This window comes from Canis aureus, chromosome 26 (genome assembly GCF_053574225.1).
Source record: "Canis aureus isolate CA01 chromosome 26, VMU_Caureus_v.1.0, whole genome shotgun sequence".
In the NCBI taxonomy this organism is placed as follows: Eukaryota; Metazoa; Chordata; class Mammalia; order Carnivora; family Canidae; genus Canis; species Canis aureus.
In genome coordinates this window covers 43,147,328-43,166,125 of record NC_135636.1, presented here as the reverse complement: position 1 = coordinate 43,166,125, position 18,798 = coordinate 43,147,328, and the positions used below count along the sequence as shown (strand labels likewise).

Sequence of the window (18,798 nt, the reverse complement as noted above, 5' to 3'; positions counted from 1 at the left end):
TCCATACCAGGGACAGAAGGCCTGTAATTACTTCAGCCCCCTATCCACGAAAACTTTCTGTGGCCGTTTTATCTATTCACCATGAGAGATGTAATATAATGCAGTGAAACAAGGAACTGGAACACCCACTGGAACACTTGGGTCAAGATGACCAGCAAGTTCTTCCTCCCCAGAGTCAGACCAATGGGACACCAGATTCTTGAAGAAGAATTACAGCAGTACTCACCGTGGGCTGAGCATTTTGCTAATAAGCATTTTACCTATAATCTATTTGAATGTTGGCCAACTCTTTGAAGTCAGTAAATGAACTTGGCCATTTTGCTTGGGAGGAAACTAAGGCACAGAGGGGTTAAGCTGCCACTCAAAGGCCACACAGCAAGTAAATGGCAATGGTTGAGCTTGAACCTGGAGGGAGTGAGTTCAGGCAGAGTGCGCCCTGCCAGTGTTTATGGAGAGTTCCTCTGACCCTGGAAGCTCAATTCAGAGGATGGGATTAGGGTGTTCTCTTGATGAAACCCCAGGACTCCTGCTCTGCAGGATGCAGGGTGGGGGAAGGGAAGATGAGCCCAGGGAAATGGTCTTGAGGTATTTTGTAAACCATGCACTTCCCATAGAGATCATTTCCCTTGAGTGTGCCTTCCATGTGCTACCTAAAATTGAGGACGGCAGTGTCAGCTTTCAGTTTCCATTGGGGACTTGTCTGTTGGAGCTCAGTGCAGACTACACTGGAGATGCACAACCAGGCTGGAGTCCTGAAGCTGCCCTCTGGGCTTCTGGTACTTAAAAAGGAAGGAGCTGGGCCCCTAGGTTTGGCTCATCATTTAGGTGTTTTTTTCTTTTTTGTTTTTTAAAGAATTATTTATTTGAGAGGGAGAGAGAGCGAGTGAGCATGTGCACAAAGCAGGGAGGGACAGAGGGATAGAGAGAGAGAGAGAGAGAGAATCCTAAGCAGACTCCCCACTGTGTGCAGAGCCTGATGTGGGCCTCGACCTCACAACCCTGAGATCAAGACCTGAGCTGAAACCAAGAGTCGGACACTTAACTAACTGAGCCAAATGGGTGCCTCATGGTTTAGGTTTTGATTTTTCATTCTTGTGAGCTTTCTGTCTCTTTCTAAAAGTTGGGATAATGGTGGGAAGACCCATTTGAAAGGAAAAAAGTCCGGCACCATGTATACCTGCCTCCTATGATGGACACTGTCCCTTTGTGAATTCCCTCTACTTTTGCCTGTAGGCAAGAATATTTATAATTCATAATTATAAGCAGAGAAACGTGTATTATTTTCTGATTAAAATATGCTTGTGGTTTTTTTGTTCCCCAATCATGACACATTGTGGAATAAATGCAAAAAATGATAAGACAGTATTTAAATACTATGTTGCCCTGAGCCATAATAATGATGCACACGAACATCTGCTCCACATTTATCCTGTGCCACGTGTCTGTCTGGCAACGAACCTGTGAGGTATGGGTCCTGTGATTGTCCCCATATTTTGGATCAGAGGCAGAGAGAGGTAAAGTGCCTTATCCAAGTGCACACAGCTAATTGGGCCTGTGGCCTGTAGGGTGGCTGAGAGGTGTTTTTAATTAGGTGTGGCCATTTCAAAATGAGATTTCACTTGAAATACAGGGATTCCAAGCTGGGTCTGTCTCCTCTGGAGTTTGGGGTTCGCAGGAACAAAGCAGACAGCGCTGTGGTGCCACGGAGGGGAACTCTGTTCTGGCCACAGAACATGCCCCAGATGGCTCGGGTTACAGTAGCCCGTGTAGTTGAAGACCCGACAGAGAACACTGGGCAGAGTTTTTTCTTCCCGACCTGCTGTCTGGGGCTCCAGCAGTGGGGTGAGACCTTGAGCCACGCCAGGGTCTTCCTGCAGAGGCCTCCAGAAGCCCTACCTGGTGGGGGTCCTGTTTGCTCTGCTTGGAGCCCAGAGAAAGGGGGCAGCAAGGAGGGAGAGTTTTTAAGTGAGCGGCTGTAGAGGGACATCCCTGTGTAGCCCAACCTGCGGAGGGCCCTGTGGACACATGTCCCTCCTGGGCATGTGGTTCTGATACTTTTTTTTTTTTTAATTTTATTTATTTATTCATGAGAGACGGGGGGCGGGGGGCAGAGACACAGGCAGAGGGAGAAGCAGGGTCCCTGCGGGGAGCCTGATGCGGGACTAGTTGCGGGACCCCGGGATCACGCTCTGAGCCAAAGGCAGACACTCAACCGCTGAGCCACCCACGTGTCTCAAAAATCTGCATTTTCTTGGTGAAACCTCATTTTGAAATGGCAGCAACTAATGAAAAAAACGTCTGAGCTACCTTACAGGCCATAAAACAGGCCTGGTCTCAAGGGTGGGGCCAGTGGCTTTTAAAAAAAATTGTAAGCTATGCATATTACAATAGTGGTCATTGTAACCATTTGCCAGTGTACCATTCAGTGCCATTAAATCACTCACGGTATTGGTCCACTATTGTCGCCGCTATCGGTTTTCAGGACATTTTCATTTTTTGAAACAGAAGCTCTGTCCGCATTAAACAGTCTCCCCTCTCCCACCCCCCTCCCCGTTGGCCTCTGATAACCTGCGTTCTTCTCTCTGTGTCTGTGAATTTGCCTGCTCTGTGTCCCTCTTGTAAGGGGGTTTAGGTAATACTGTCCTGCGTCGAGCCTGTTTCACTCAGCATCACGCGTTCAAGGTCGATCCGTGTTGGAGCGTGCGTCCAAATTTGGAGGCTGGAGGCTGTTCCACTGTATGTGCGAATAGACCACATTTCGGCTGATGCATTTGTCTGTCCGTGGACCTCTGTCTCCTCTGAAGAAGCGTCTGCCCCAGCAAATACCTAGGTTGTGACTATTGCAACCATCTTAATTCTGATTGTGCTGACAGATGGCTGAGCACTAGGGTATGGAATAAGGGAAACGTGGCCTTTGAGGACAGTGGAGGAGGCAAATGCACACTTTTGAGGAGAGAGAGGTGATGGTGGGGTTGCCCGGGGTGCCATGGGCACCGTGGCTTGGCTTCCCCGGGAGAGGCTGCAGCTCAGGGATGAAGGATGCGCTGCCCGGAGTGCCTGCCCAGTGTCCTTCCTTCACTTGGTGGAGGAGCTGCACAGGGATCCAGAAAGCACATCACGTGGGCGAACCGGGCCAGCTGCCTGCGTTCAAATCTGGCTCCCCGACCTCGGGCCAGTGCCTGAGTGTCCTCACCTACCAAACGGAGGTGATGATCAGACCTGCGGTATAGGATTGTTGGATCGGATCAGCCCATACTGACGGTGCTCAGAAGCAATAGCTGTTATTCCTCCTGGGGGCGAGGTCGCGAAAATGGGGCCCATGGAGGCCAGGACAGGGTGGGTGGGGTCTTCAAGGCCTCTGTGCTTACTCAGACGCTATCTGCTGTCACAGGGGGAGCAGGGGAGCCTTTGAGAAGATGCACATGAACCTTTGTGGTGGATGTGGCCCTGGAAAGATCTTACCTGCGGAGAACTTTCCCTGAGCCTCCCAGGAAGCTGGTCTTCCTGTCTCTGCTTAATGACCTTGAGCTTTTCTCCTCAAAATCATCTCTTTTGTTATTGGACTGTGCCAGTTGTTGCATAAGGACTGGGATTTTGTGACTGTTTGCTTCCTGCCATTGGACAAACCATGGTTCTTTCTCTGGGCCTCAGTTTCCCCATCTGATGGTGTCGGGATGGCTAATTCCTAAAAGTAGTCCCAAGTACCTGGGCCCTGGAATTCTGTGGCTATTCGTGGGTGGAATCTTACTTATTATATATGCCCACCGGAGATTGGAAAAAAAGTGAAATTTAAGGAGAAAGGCCACCTCTCATTTCTCTTGGGTCCCTGGACCAGGAGAAGAGACCCCGTGAGAATCCTCTTTCTGGGGACATCAGAGTGCCACTTTGTGCTTTGCCTCTCACTTGCTGGTATGAGTCAGGAAGAGAGCTGGGGATGGAGACGATGGACCCAGCTTAATAGGTCCTGGTGCTATTTCCCAGCTACTTCTCCCTTTCCTCCCAATGATGAGACTCTGGAAAACTGTGCTTTCTTTTCAAAGTGGGTCAGAGTCTCCAGGGAAATGAGCCGAGCTGAAGCAGCCAAGATATTATTGATGACAGAGCTCAGTTCAGCCAATGAGAGGCCAGGGAGGAGGTGGCACACCAGACATCAACACGTTATTGTCTGTTTCCTCGATTAATTTGTTATTTGATCTCCTGACTTAGAGCTCGCATTGTAGTTAGTGAGTAAGAATGCACTTTTTGACATGAACCCATGCCTCACTCGTAACCACCACCTGAAAGACGGGCACACGTCTCTGAGGATGAGTTTTGACTTTTCATAAAGGGGTGAGGATTTTTTTTGACTAGTTCTGTCCAGGGCTTTTTACCTGGAAAGTACCCAGTCTTGGTGACCTAACTTCAAATTCCTTTTAAAAAAATATTATTTATTCATGAGAGACACAGAGAGAGAGAGAGAGAGGCAGAGAACACAGGCAGAGGGAGAAGCAGGCTCCCTGCAGGGGGAGCCCAGTGCGGGACTCGATCCCAGGACCCCAGGATCATGCCCTGAGCCAAAGGCAGACGCTCAACCACTGAGCCATCCAGCCCCCCCTAACTTCAAATTCCTGATGTCCACCCACCATCCTTTCTTGCCTTCTTTTGAGCATGGCTGACGTTGGCCCTTGGAGCTGCCGACACTTTGGTGTGCTCAGACATGAGATGTTTAGTAGGCACCTGCAATGTCGGGTTTTGAGGAGATGGTGGTGACTCCGCCTTGGTCCCTCCCATCATGGTGAGAGTTGGTACATGGACCACACTTTCCCTCTTTTCTTTTGACATAAGTCCATGTCTCCCTTAATCATTTCAGGAGTCCAGTAGAACTCTAAGGCCAAGGCTTGGAGACGTCCTCATTACTGAGGGCTCCAGCTAGCTCCTTGCCTTTGTTGCTAAGATCATCGACATTGCTTCAGCTTTGGTAGCAATCACAGGACTTTATTCATTATTAGTTGTGGAAATATATTCTGTACTAGGAAGTCCAACTAATGCTTGGAAACCAGATTTCTTTGGGTGAACCTTAAGAGCCAAGACTATGTGGATTCAAATCTAAACCATCATAGAAGATGTTACTCGTTGTGCTTAAAACAGGGGAGAGGGAGGGTTGTGTGGCCAAATGTTGGGACATGGTATTTACCGCAGCCCACCTCAGAGAGTTACACTGCATGTGAGCAGATTAAAGGCCCTGAGAAGTCCTGCAGTAAAGAAACCCATTTGACATTGACTCAGCATTTTCCAAACGCTTATTAGCTTTAGAATTTGTTTCCCTGTCCTCATAAACCCATTTAATATTCTTCGGAGCCAGCGTTCCACAAAACACCCTGGAAACACTTGTGGAAATGATTTGTTTCAGCCGAAAACTGCCCAATGGCCAATGTAGGTGGTCAGAAAAAGAAATCTGTTATTTGCAGATGCAGAGTTTTGTTTGGCCCAACTCGTTGGCCCCAAACTGAGGAATTAGTGCTCTTCTCCAGGGAAGGAGAGTTCACTCCTGAGCAAAACCTCTCATCGATTATTGTAATGAGTCATGCGAAATCCAAGCTGTTGCCTGAAAGGTGAGGGGTGGGCTCCTACGCTTCCACCATCTCCAGGGACTCATAAGCTGAGACATCATTTAAGGCTCTTAGAGCAGAATATGTGAGCCACCTGTGTTCCCAGACAATCAAGAAGCCACATATGGGGCAGCCAGCGATCCATAATAGGGCTCCTCTGACTGTCTTGGCATGTGCAGGACATTTTGGAACTAGTCTTTGGTTGAACAAAGCATAGAGTTATGTATAATGTGTAACAATACTGCCTTTTTTTTTTTTTAAGAAAGATATAACAGACATTCAAACATAACAGCAGTGGGGTGATGGGCAATTTCTGTTCTCTTCTTTCCCTCATTACCTACGGGTACCCAACTTTCTATTGTCAACATGCACTCCCTGTGGAAAAAGAAATATATGTAAATAAAAATACATGTGTGTTCAAATAGGCATGCGTAATACAAGCGCACATGTACACCTTGCTTGGATGACCTATGCATAAACCAAAATAAATATAAGTTGGTGAGTTTGGGTCTTAAATCCTTGGTTTCTCACAGTTGCCTCAAAGTGTGTCCCTTTTCAATTTTTCCAGATGGGCAACAAATTTGGGAGATGGAAGCCACGGTGGATAAAGACAAGAGCCAGCCAGTAAGCACACGGACGAGATGACCGAGCGCCCTGTCTTGTTTCCTTCCCACCTCCCTTGTGCTCTCTTTCCTTCTTTTTTTTTTTCCCCTCCTTCATCAAAGTCTCAGTGCTTTGGACCAAATAGGTACTCAGTAGGTATTAAATCGACAAATCCATCGAACAGTTATCGAGCACCCGGCCCTCTAATTTGTAATTGTGGCATCATAATATACTTTGGTAGAGTAAGTGGTAATCCTTTCTTCGCTGCAGCTGGAAGGTCAAGTTCCCCTTAGAGAGAATTTCACCTGTAAGCATACAGGATGTGTCTTGACTCCTTTTAGTTGAGCTGGCTTGATGTGCCTTGCGTAGGAAGGTAGGCGTTGTGCAGTGAAGTTGATAATAGCTCCTTCCTTCCAGAACATGCTTTTTGTTGAGATCCCCGAGTATCGAAACAAGCACATCCGTGCATCGGTGAAGGTGAACTTCTATGTCATCAATGGGAAAAGAAAACGAAGTCAACCTCAGCACTTTACCTACCACCCAGGTAAGGAATCTTCTCTGAAGGCCCCTTTGGCATTGAGAGGCAGCACAGGCATGTGGTGAGGACACATGAGGTCGGCTTCCAGCTGGGTGACCTTGGGCAGGTGACTCACCCTCTCTGAGCCTCCACTGTCTCATCTGCCAGATGGCACCTTCCTTATAAGACTTAGAGAAGCCAAATGCATGTAAAGTGCTTAGCACAGTGCACAGTAAACAGATATGGATGATATTAGCTATTATTGTTAATAATTTCCTTTGGGAGGGCAGAGTAGGAGGGAGGCACATGTGGACTTGTTCAACAGAAGGTTGCAATGCTGATGACTCCTGTCCATGTCTTAGATTTGCTCATGATTTGGTGAATGAACATGCCCTGAAACCTGCAGAATCTTTAGTGGACCCCACAGAGGGTGGTCACCCTGTGCCCCAGAGGAAGTCTTGGGTAGGTAGCCCGGCCAGGAGGTCTCATTCTCACGAAGGACTACAGTTGGAAAAAGAGTGTCAGGGGCCATTTTGCATGCATTCATTCGTTCAGAAAATCTCTGAGTGCCATATCTGAGGCACTGTTCTTGGCTTGGAAATAACAGTAGTGAACAAACCCTAAAAAATCCCTACCTTCATTGGAGCTTGTGTTCAAGCAGGGGGGATTATGATAAAATATAAATTGATCAAAGGTGATTCAGAGAGCAGGTAATATTGATATTATTGAGATGTCAGATTATCACTGGGGCTGCAGAGATGGCCTACAAGCTTCCCAAGGCTGACACAGGCCTGCTAGCCACCTTTCCAGGAGTGGAAACCTATAATCCAAGACTATCACCCAGGGTGTAATTTCCATCCTGTGACAGTGTCACGTGGAGCCTCTGTGCTGCCGGCAGCATGAGACCAAGCGGGGACCATCCTGGCAGCCCAGGCTTGATGGGCTTTGGCTTTGGTGGAGTGCGTCCATAGATTTGCTTGGTCTCTCTGGTCATTGTACCATCCCAGGGCTGACATGACATGCTGTTAGTGGCAGGGGCTTGCAGGAACCCAAAACTGTGTAGAGGAGAATCTCTGAGAAGGTTCTAGACTAAAGCTCAATGATCCTTTTTTTTTTTTTTTTTTTTTAAGATTTTATTTATTCATTCATGAGAGACACAGAGAGAGAGGCAGAGACACAGGCAGGGGGAGAAGCAGGCTCCCTGTGGGGAGCCTGATGCAGAACTCGATCCCAGGACCCCGGGATCACGACCTGAGCCAAAGGCAGATGCTCAATCATTGAGCTACCCAGGCGTCCTCAATGATCCTGTTTAACATAGAGGTTTTTCCCTGTGTTCTATGGCACTCTCACCTCATGTTTGTGGTCAGGAGGCCTCCCTGGGCCTGGCATTGGCACCTGCCTGCCTGAGCGGGAATTCAGTCTTCCAGGTCGGCCAGGGACTGCAATGATGGTCTTTAAAGGACAATTTGAGAAACAATCGCTGGTTGGTGTCCAATTTGTCTTTAGCTCTAGTGGCTGAACCTCCTTGCTGTCTCTACTTCCTTTTTTTTTTTTTTTTGTCTCTACTTCCTGATGCCTGGTGGTTCCCAAACATGGTTACCGTCTTGTACCCACCACATTCACTCCAGTGGGGAAACTGGTTCTTCAGTTCCTGGGACTGGCAATGCTTTAGGAAGGGATGCTGGAGGAGTACAAGTTCTGGAGACCGTCCTAGGTGGAGAGAGAAGCTGCAACGGCACCAATGCTGATGGTGGAAAGCTAGTAATAATAACAGCAAGCACTGAGCACTTACTGTATGCCAGTCACTGTGCTAAATTCTTTCCACTCATCTCATTTCATCTTCCCAACAACCCCATGGGGCCCAGGGGTATGCTTGTTACTGCTAGGTAACATATGGGGAAACTGAAGCCTAGGCCAGCAGGTCTCACTGCCCCCAGAATACTACAGAACTGAGATGGATCCACCACCATTCGGTCATTCCTGTTTCCTGAAAACACCTGAGTGCCAATTGAGTGCCAGGCACTGTTTTAGGTGCTTAGGGACACAGCATGGGACAAAACCGATGCAAAAAATCCTCCCTTTGAGCATCCGACAGTCTAGCAGATAATAAGTAAGCACATGAAACATTCAGAATATTTCAGGGCATGGTAAACATTAACAGGGACAGCAGGCAGAGAACAGGGACTGAAGTGCTAGGGCAGGAGGAGGAGGGGGTACAATTTCAGTCAAGCCTTCCTGTCCAAGCTCTGCCCCTGGGAAAAGCCTGGGAACGTCCCGGGGCTGAGACAGACCTACCAGCCATCTTTCCACTATTGGAAAGACCCACCATTCGTCGTCATCATCCAGGGTAAAATTTCTACGTAAGACAATTACACAGGGAGGCTCTTGTCCAAGGCTAATAAGTGACAGAGCCTGGGGCTCTGATCCCACCTACTTGGACTCCCAAGGCCACGTTCCCGGCCCCAGTGCTCGCATCCTCTGTGTGCACCTGTGGCTCACTAAGAAGGGTGCACCCCGTGTGCTTCTCTCTCCCCCAGTCCCAGCCATCAAGACGGAGCCCACCGACGAATACGACCCCACCTTGATCTGCAGCCCTGCCCACGGGGGCCTGGGGAGCCAGCCTTACTACCCACAGCACCCGATGGTGGCGGAGTCCCCCTCCTGCCTCGTGGCCACCATGGCGCCCTGCCAGCAGTTCCGCTCGGGGCTCTCGTCCCCCGATGCCCGCTACCAGCAGCAGAACCCGGCGGCCGTCCTCTACCAGCGGAGCAAGAGCCTGAGCCCCAGCCTGCTGGGTTACCAGCAGCCGGCCCTCATGGCCACCCCCCTGTCCCTGGCGGACGCCCACCGCTCGGTGCTGGTGCATGCTGGCTCCCAGGGCCAGGGTTCCACCCTGCTGCACTCGTCTCCCGCCAACCAGCAGGCCTCGCCGGTGATCCACTACTCGCCCACCAACCAGCCGCTGCGCTGCGGCGGCCACCAGGAGTTCCAGCACATCATGTACTGCGAGAATTTCGCACCCGGCACCGCCAGGCCCGGCCCACCTCCCGTGAGTCAAGGTCAGAGGCTGAGCCCGGGGTCCTACCCCACGGTCATCCAGCAGCAGAACGCCACCAGCCAAAGAGCCGCCAAAAACGGACCCCCGGTCAGTGACCAAAAGGAAGTATTACCTGCAGGAGTGACAATTAAACAGGAGCAGAACTTGGACCAGACCTACTTGGATGACGGTAAGATGCTTGTTTTTTCTTGTTGCCCATAAGGACAGGGCCCCCAAAGTATCCCCCCCGCCCAGCAAGTTCACGCTGTGGCCTGGGTATCCATCCACCTGCCCCTGCTTTGGGCCTCCGAGTCTCCCTCTTAATGTAAAGGGGTTAACTGAGATAACCCTTACTGCCTCACTCAACTCTGTGTGCACGAGTCCTCTCCCAGCAGGACCTTGGGGGTGGCTGCTGAGAGTTTTAGATGTTTCGCCATAACCACTGCAACAGAAAGAGCAAATGAGGGCAGTTCTGGCCAAAGGAGGGCTCCCTGGGTCATGAACTGGGGCAGTTTAACCGCTTCCACTCTCTTTGCGTTGCCAAGTTTAGACCAAGAATAGACAAACAGAAAGGATGGAAGGCAAACCTTTTATTCCCGTAGAGAGAGAGAGAGAGAAAAAAAGTCCTGCTTCATAGCCCTCTTTTGTGTATTTGGGGGAGGGGAGCAGAGAAAGGGAAGGAGCAAGTCCACTGGAAAGTGGAGCATGAATGGGGGGCTTGCAGACAGGCTCCGGGCATCTCTGTGCCATGTGCCAGTGGAACAGAGAGGCGCATTGACGGGAGGGAAACAGCGGGCTTCCGTTGTGGTGAGCCCGGTTGCTGGGGTGGTTGGGCCGGAGCAAAAGACTCAGGGCAGCTTTGTGTGAGTCTGTAGGTGCCTGAGTTTGGGGGAGGACATTGGGGGTAACGGGGGCGGGGTGCCGGCTGGATGGCAGTCTTGGTGGAGTGGCTGTGTCTGTGACAGTGGTCTGTGATCTCAGGGAGGAGGGGCCCATTGTGCTAGAGGACTCACCTGGGATCAGCCAGGTGTGGCTGCCGGCTGACGGACAGAGAGGGCGGCAGGCAGAGCCATCCCCCTCACCAGCATCTCCCCCCACCACCACCCGCAGGGGCTCCAGAGAAAAGAAAACAGGTGGTGTGAGCTTCTTAGTAGAAGGAAAACCTACACCACTGGCTGCCATCCACAGCTCCAGCTTTGCATTTTGGAGGCGGCAGCATCTGATAGACCCCAAAACCTCAATTATTTAGGGAAATTTACTCTCAGGAACCCAGCCAGGTAATAGGAAAGGAAGGCAGAAAGCTTCCAAAATGGCCACAACAGTTATCCTAGAAACCAGATACTAAGAATCAGACCCTTCAGTGGCAGGAATCCTCGGGCACTTCTCAGACTGTTGACTTTGACTCGGTGGAGAGTTTTGACGATCTGGGTGATGGGGGGTTCCGGGACTTCTAGTAGTTTGTACATCCTCTCTCTAGTGCAACTATTGGTCACACACCCAAGCCCCATCAAGCAAAGATGTCTAGGGTGACTTGGTATAGGGTCAAACTGTCCTTGCAAGGCTGACCTCAGAGTATTGCCATGTGAATAATTGATCTGTCTCATCCTGAATATTCAAACACAAGTCGAGGTAGGGCACTGTGCTTGGGTTTTAAAAGAGAGACCATGGGCAGCCCGGGTGGCTCAGCGGTTTAGCACCACCTTCAGCCCAGGGCCTGATCCTGGAGACCCGGGATCGAGTCCCACATTGGGCTCCCTGCATGGAGCCTGCTTCTCCCTCTGCCTGTGTCTCTGCCTCTCTCTCTCTGTGTCTCTGTTCTCTTGTGAGTAAATAAATAAAATCTTTAAAAAAATAAAAAATAAAAGGGAGACCATAGGCAATCCGTCCTTGGACAACCCACACTTCCAAATGGCTAAGATAACATTTTGGTGCTGATTTGAAAGGGGGCTGTCTTGTAGGAACTCCATTTTATGCGGAATGCCTAATGCGAGCAGGTGAATGAAACGTGGCTGTAACCAGACCTCTCTCCACCACGCTCGCACTCAGGGGATGTATCAGGGATGAGGTGCTTTATAAATAAATGATGCCTGAGCAGGCACAGGTGCCTTTCCCCAGCTGGCTCTGTGTCTGGTGGTTTAGTCTCCCAGAGTGAGAAATGTGCCCCCTCCCCGCCCCCCACCTGTCTGTCGTTCCACATGAAAGACAAATGGTGAGGGTCTCTATTAGAGATGGTGAGTTAGTCAGTGCCCTGGCCCTTAGGGATCCATCAGTATACAGGTGGTCATGACTCACCTTCCAGGTCCGTCATGGCTCCAGGCCCGCAAAGGTGCTTCCTGTTTTCACAGAAGCCTGGGTTAGGGACAAAGCAGCTGAGGATAGAGACCCCATAGGGCCTCCTAAATGCCTTTCTGAACACAGGCCAGTTCAAAGTCATGGTGAAAGTGAGCTCTTGGCAGGTCGGTAACATGAGTCGGCTCTGAGGATGTCTCAGAGAACTGAGTGCGGTGAAATTGCTTCTCCTGATGGGGCCTGTTTTTCAGTACTTTGTGCACAAGTCCAATCCCATGGGATTTTAGGACATATTCTCTGAAGTGAGGGTTCCAGGGCTTAAAAAAAAACAACCAAGTTTTTAAAAAACCCATTTACTGTGGGACTTCTCAGAGCCTTTACTGTACTTGTGGACAGTGTCAATCTGTAAAATGAGGGATGTAGCACTTCCTTGAATTAGTCACACACAAGACAGTGTGCAACTCGAGGGGTGCCATTCACACTGCATTTTATTATACCGTCTGTGAATGGAATCCCCGGAGTGGTGCAATATGGCAGGCCTGGAACCCCTGTTCCCCAGCCTTCTGGGGAAATAACACTGAGGGAATTCCAGAGTTTAGAAGCCCCGTGCTGCCCCCATCCCCATATGGCTGTATTCACGCTTCTGAGTTCTGTGGCTTCACGGGGGGCCAGAGTAGGACAAGGCAAGAGAATAATGTCTGCCTGTGTGGCTTCCAAAAGGCAGCAAGGTGGCTGCTGGTTAGATGTTCAGGACTTGACCGGCAGCGTCTCCAAGGCTCTGCACAACCCAGGACCACCCAGGGGGGCCAGCTGTGCCCAGTGTAAGCTCCAAACAGCACCACTGCTGTAGCCACCAGAAGAGGTGTGTGCACTTCGGTCTCCTGATTTGCTGAGATTTCGGACCCCTCCGATGGAACATTCTCGGATTCCACAGTTGGCTTTGTGGATGTGGGAGTCAGACTTCTCAGTCGATTTTGCATTTATTATTTCTTTTTTTTTTTTTTTTGCATTTATTTCTGACAGGCAATCTGGAGATCCCTGGGTCATCTCTCTAGTCTGGCTGGGAGACATCCTGGGTTGTGAAACTGCCCCCCCACCCCCCCGCTTCTTTTTTTAAAGATTTTGTTTATTTGAGAGTGAAAGAGAGAGGGTGAGGGGCAGAGGGAGAAGCAGACTCCCTGCTGAGCAGGGAGCCCAATGTGGGGCTCGATCTCAGGACCCTGAGATCATGATCTGAGCTGAAGGCAGATGCTTCACCGACTGAGTCCCCCAGGTGCCCTATTAAGCTCCTTTTCTACACCTTTCACCGATTACTCAGAGGGAGGCTCCCCCACAAAATATATATCAGGCTGTGCATCCTGGAGCTGTGTGTGCTTCCAGTGGTGGGGATTTCTCATGTGACTTTCCTTTGCCTTAGGATTTTGGCAGAGTGCACTTTCCTCGGAAACTTCTCGAGAGCAGTTTAAGTGTTTCGAGGGTCAAGGGGAGGTTTCTCGGGCTGCAAGAGGAAGGGGCCACCAGTGGACTCCGGTCCAAACACAAGCAAAATAATCTTTGAAGTTGATCGTGCCACCTGACTGTGATCCCTGGGAGCCCCCATGCTTGGTTATCTTTTCCCGACCCTTCTCGAAAGGTCCCGAGTGCCTTGTCTGGGCGTCCCACCTGACTCCATCATGTTGCATTCCTGCACAGAGACAGTCTGTCTGGGCCCCACTTTTTCTTGGAACTCCAAAATGCAGCTTCTGCTTTCCCCACTCCGAGGATTTGAGACATTTTCACTGAGTCTCATTCTGAACTGGCAAAGTAAGTGAGATTCCAGGGCAACACGCATCCCCACTCCTCCCTCTCCCCACACTCCTCCACCCAAACCAGGCACTTTCCATCGTTCTTCTGAAATGTAGGCTTTGCACACGTACTGCCTTCTTTTTTCTCTGTCCTCTTGTCACTTCTCTACATTGTTCCTTGTTCTAAAGTCCCTAGTTAAAAAAAAAAAAAAAAAAGTCCCTAGTTTTACCTGGAAAACACCAGTCATGAATGAATTCTTCTCCCCCTTCCCTTCCTGCCTCCAACCTATCTCCTGCCAGCCCTCCCTGCCTAGAGGCCTCCCTCCTTCCCTCTGTCCCCTCCATCCTGACCGTCCTTCCCTCCCTCCTTCCCACCTCCCTCCCTCGCCTAGGTAGTGACAGGCTGCCTACTGTGTGCCAGGCACTGTTCTGGGACTTGGGCACACAGGTGAACAAGTCAGACGAAGTCCTTGCTCATGTGGGATAATTTTTCCGTAAAGGAGGTAGACGTTAGTATGGAAGGTAATATGTAAGCACATTTCAGATGGTGATAAAAGGCCATGAGGGAACCTGCACAAGGTGAGGAGTGAGGGTGTGGTATTGGCCCCTGAGACCCAATGCAGAGAGGCTGCTGTGGGGAGGTGGGAATAGTAGGTGGTGGTGGCTGAGGGCAGAGGAGGGGGCGGGTTTTTGGCAGTGTGGTGTGATCTGATTTACCTTTTGAAAAGCTGACTTTGGTTGTGTTTGGAAAATGGACCGTAGGTAGGCAAGAGTTGGCCAACAGGGGCTTTACTTTGTTTCAGACAAAGCCAGATACAAAGAGCAAGAATCCCACAGCAGGCGGGTTATGGAGGGGTGAGTCGTTTTACAAAAGGTTGCCTTGTGTGTCCTTTCATTAGTGCGATTATTTAAAATGTAACTGGAATTGTCAAAACGTGTTTAGTTCACAAATAGTTCTTGCATTGCCGTTGCCTGGAATGAGGTGGCTGTACCTCATCGGCCTAGGTGATCCAGCAGGTGGGTGGGGGGGGGGGTGGTTTGTGCCGTGCAGGCCCAGGCAAGGGAAGAGGCAGGGGCAGGTCTCCTCCTGTGTGCCACTGATGGCACAGTCTACAGAACTGGGGCGGGGGGGGTGTTCTCTGGTCATGAGGCCATCTCACCGCAGGCTCCGGGTGGCAGGCCTACGCCATCAGCCTCGAGACTCAGCCACTGATAAGAGGACTGAGGGACAGGGGGAGGCTTGGGACTCAAAGGAATTCCTTGATCCCATTCTGGAAATGTCTTGGGGAGAAAGGATGTGGTCTTGGTGACGCTGGAGCCTCCACCAGAGGTTTGGGAGGACAGCAGATGGTGTGTGCACGTCTATGTTCTATGAAGAACATAGACCAGTCTGTTTGGTCGTTTTTTGTTTGTTTTTTTTTTAAAGATTTTATTTATTTGAGAGAGAGAGAGAGAGCTAGAGAGAGAGAGCCTAAGTAGGGGGAGGGTCAGATGGAGAGGGAGGAGCAGAGTCCCCACTGAGCAGGGAGCCCAATGTGGGACTCGATCCCAGGACCCTGAGATCATGACCTGACCCAAAGGCAGATGCTTAACCAGCTGAGCCACCCTGGTGCCCTAGACCAGTCCGTTTGTGAATCTACTTCTCTGGTCTTCATGTGAACTACTTACAAAACCATTTTTTGGAAATACGTTGAATGAATTTGAATATTTCTCTATATACTTAAATATTGAGACATGTGCACATTCAGAAATCAGTAGTGTACTTTGAATTTCACCTGTTGGGCCACCCACGTGATTACCACCTGGACCATGCATGGCATGGAATCATGGTAGCACCCCAGCAGCCCCCATGTGTGCCCCCACATACGTCCCATCCACCATCTCGGCCACTCTCCTGCCTCCTACCCCGAGGTTCATTTTGCCTTTTTTGTATAGAGGGAAGTCATATAGTGGTGCTCTTTTGTGTCTGGCTTCTTTCCATCAACCGTGGGCCTGGGAGATCCGGAAATACTGTTGGGTGTAGTTGGGCTCATTCATTTCATCACTGTGGGTTATTCCATTGAGGGAATATCCTGTGGTCTCTGCACCCATGTTTCCATTGATGGACAGTTGGCTTGTTTCCAGTTTTATGAATAAAATTTCTGTGAACTCTTCTTTTGATGCCCGGACATAGGTCAGGAGCAGAGCCTTTGCCACTTTTCCTAAGTGGTTGTACTAGTTTATCCACCCAGAGCAGGACATGGACAGCACATGAACTTGTCTGAAGCAGAGTCCATTTAATATCTGCTGACCTTGGGATCTGCCCTCACCACTGATGAATACGCCTGGTGGTGGGGGATCCGGGCTGCAGACCCAGGGCACGGCAAGCTGGTTGGGTGTCAGCCACTTAAACTCCCTGGACCTTTGTTTTCTCACCCATGAAAATCACGCCTCTTGCTCAGAATACTCAAACTGCCAAAGATACATTAAGATCAGAATGTGGAGTTGCCAGCCAAGGACGTATGACTCCTGAAAGATGTTCAGTACTCAATATTGGCTCCGTTAATAAGAATCCTGATGATTGGGGCACCCGGGGGTGGCTCAGAGGTTGAGCATCTGCCTTCTGCTCAGGTCGTGATCCCGAGGTCCTGGGATCGAGTCCCACGTTGGGCTCCCTGCGTGGAGCCTGCTTCTCCCTCTGCCTGTGTCTCTGCCTCTCTCTCTCTCTCTCTGTGTCTCTCATAAATAAATAAAAATCTTAAAAAAAAAAAAAAAAAAGAATCATGATGATCATCCTATTTCTGCTTCCCTTGCAGTTTCCTGTAATGTCTCCTCCAGGCTTACCTGTATTACTTTTTTTTGTTTGTTTGACAAGCAAACTTTATGGGAAAAGCAAGTGGGAAAAGCCCGGGAGAAAGCAGCACTGATCTGTGATAGCTTTTCCGGCAGCAAAGAAACAGTGTAGATGTTTGCTCATCTCATGGCAGGACATGGGCAGGGAAAAAGCACAGCTGGCCTCATCCCTGGAGGTTAGGCGGCCTTTCTACCCTTGGAAGAGCCCCTAGAGCACATTGGGAAGAAGAGGTGACCATACCCCGTGGAATTCTCTAGGCTTCGGGCTGGCAGGCAGTGTGGAGCTGAAGGTCAGCCACCCTCCAGCCCCCTGCGGAAATGGTGTGATGCAGTGGCCTCCCGTCATCCCTTCTCTTTGCTGTATTTGGTCTTGTTTTCATCCTTCCCTTGCCTTGCTCAAAGTGTTGACTCAGTATGACTTTGAGCGGCTGGCTCCAGCCGGTACTTGTGACCCCAGGGCAGCTTACTGGCCGCTGCCCCTCAGCCTCCTGCCCTGCAGGTGGCAGTGACCCCCACTCCTCCCGCCAATGGAGTGAGCAGATGCGTGTCACATGCCTAGAGTGTTGCTTGGCACAAAGTAACTCTCTATGGATATCCGCTGCCCTTCTTGTTTGTGAGCTTAGTTGTCATCTTGTAGAACACGGTTTACATTTTTAAGAGTGTATTTGCCTAGGAAAAGAAAAACTTGGCTACTTTGGTCTTTGATGCTGAAGACCCTTAGGCCCTGCCTCCCCCACGCTGCACAGGCTCAGGGTCCCCTTCCTTCTGGGGACCTCAGGATGTTTGCCTGCACAAGGAGATGATGCCATCTGCCCAGGGGCTGCAGGAAAGGCCAGTTAGCATGGCCTCTGCTGTGCTCGCCTGGCGGAACAAGGACCAAGGGCCTAAGTTTTGCTAGTTGTGCAAATCAGCAGAAGGACCAGGGGGTCCTTTCATCCATCCATCCATCCATTCACTCATTTATTTGAATCTCTATTTTTTTTTAAAGATTTTTATTTATTTATTCATGAGAGACAGAGAGGCAGAGACACAGGCAGAGGGAGAAGCAGGCGCCTTGCAGTGAGCCTGATGCAGGACTGGATCCTAGGATCCCAGGATCACGATCTGAGCTGAAGGCAGATGCTCAACCACTGAGCCACCCAGGTGCCCCGAAGGAGTTCCTTCTAAAAGGCTCTTTCCCCAGAAGCTGGACATGGCCCGTGCGTGAGCAACAGGCCAGGGAAGAAGGGACAGAGGGACGCGCAGAACAAGAGAAAGGAGCTGAGGGTGACTGGCACAGCTTTGTTCAGCAGGTCAGGAATCTTTTCTGCGGCTGCTCAGGGCCCCCAGCAAGCCTGGGACAAAGCAGCTCCTGTTAGGAGAGGGGAGAGGCGTGCCCAGCCCACGGACAGCCTGGCACTGCCGAGAGCGGCCCCCGTGCCCGGCCGCCGCGTGGGCCCCAGGGTCTGGGTGAAACACGGGAATCGTCTCTTCTGATGAGGACCAAGCAGAGCGGGTGCCTGGCGGGGAGGCCCAGAGGCCACAGACGCCCAGAGGGTCTGCCTCTGGGGCCGTAGATCAGGGCAGTGCTGTTCACCTGAATCCAAAGCCAAGTTTAATTCACGTGGCTGCCTTTCGTAGGCGCCAACAGAGTCCCGCCCTGGCTGAGGTCTTTGGTCAGCATTCTTTTTTTTAAAATTCATTTAAAGATGTTTATATTTTACATAGGCAGTATGTTCACATGCTTAAAAAAAACCATATAAAAAGATCCATCCAGTGCAGTCTGGCTTGTATTTCTGCCCTGCCCCTTCTCCAGCCTTCTAGAATAGCCTTTCTCAACCTTATTTTCTTTACCACCACCATCTCTGGCCAGGCTCCTTTTACAGTTCTTTCCTGTCAGTGCCCCCATGATTGTCAGTCCCACAGATACACATGGTTAGGTACCATGGCCCTTTGTGGGGCCACAAACTATTGTAATATATAAGACTTCTTCATTCCTTAAGGTCCAATCTTCACTGCCTTGGGAATACACACTGTAGAGTTCTTTATGTCATCACTGGCAGGTGCAAATCCTATTTCCCTCCTTCCTTCTACAAAATGTAGCAGGTCTACTCCCGGGCCCCCCCTGGATGGGAAGTTGGGCATGTCTTGTACAAGCAGGGTGTGTGA

The 18,798-nt window shown here is 50.3% G+C and overlaps 1 protein-coding gene across 4 annotated transcripts in view; it reads left to right on the top strand.

The window, feature by feature from the left end:
• Window positions 1-18,798, top strand: part of NFATC2 (nuclear factor of activated T cells 2) — a 145,067-nt gene that overhangs the window by 91,915 nt on the left and 34,354 nt on the right. For all 4 annotated transcript variants that reach the window (XM_077873592.1, XM_077873589.1, XM_077873591.1 and 1 more), the window contains exons 7-9: window positions 6,157-6,212; window positions 6,609-6,735; window positions 9,246-9,935. In XM_077873592.1, coding sequence (XP_077729718.1) covers window positions 6,157-6,212; window positions 6,609-6,735; window positions 9,246-9,935 — 873 coding nt within the window. The remainder of the gene's footprint in view (window positions 1-6,156; window positions 6,213-6,608; window positions 6,736-9,245; window positions 9,936-18,798) is intronic.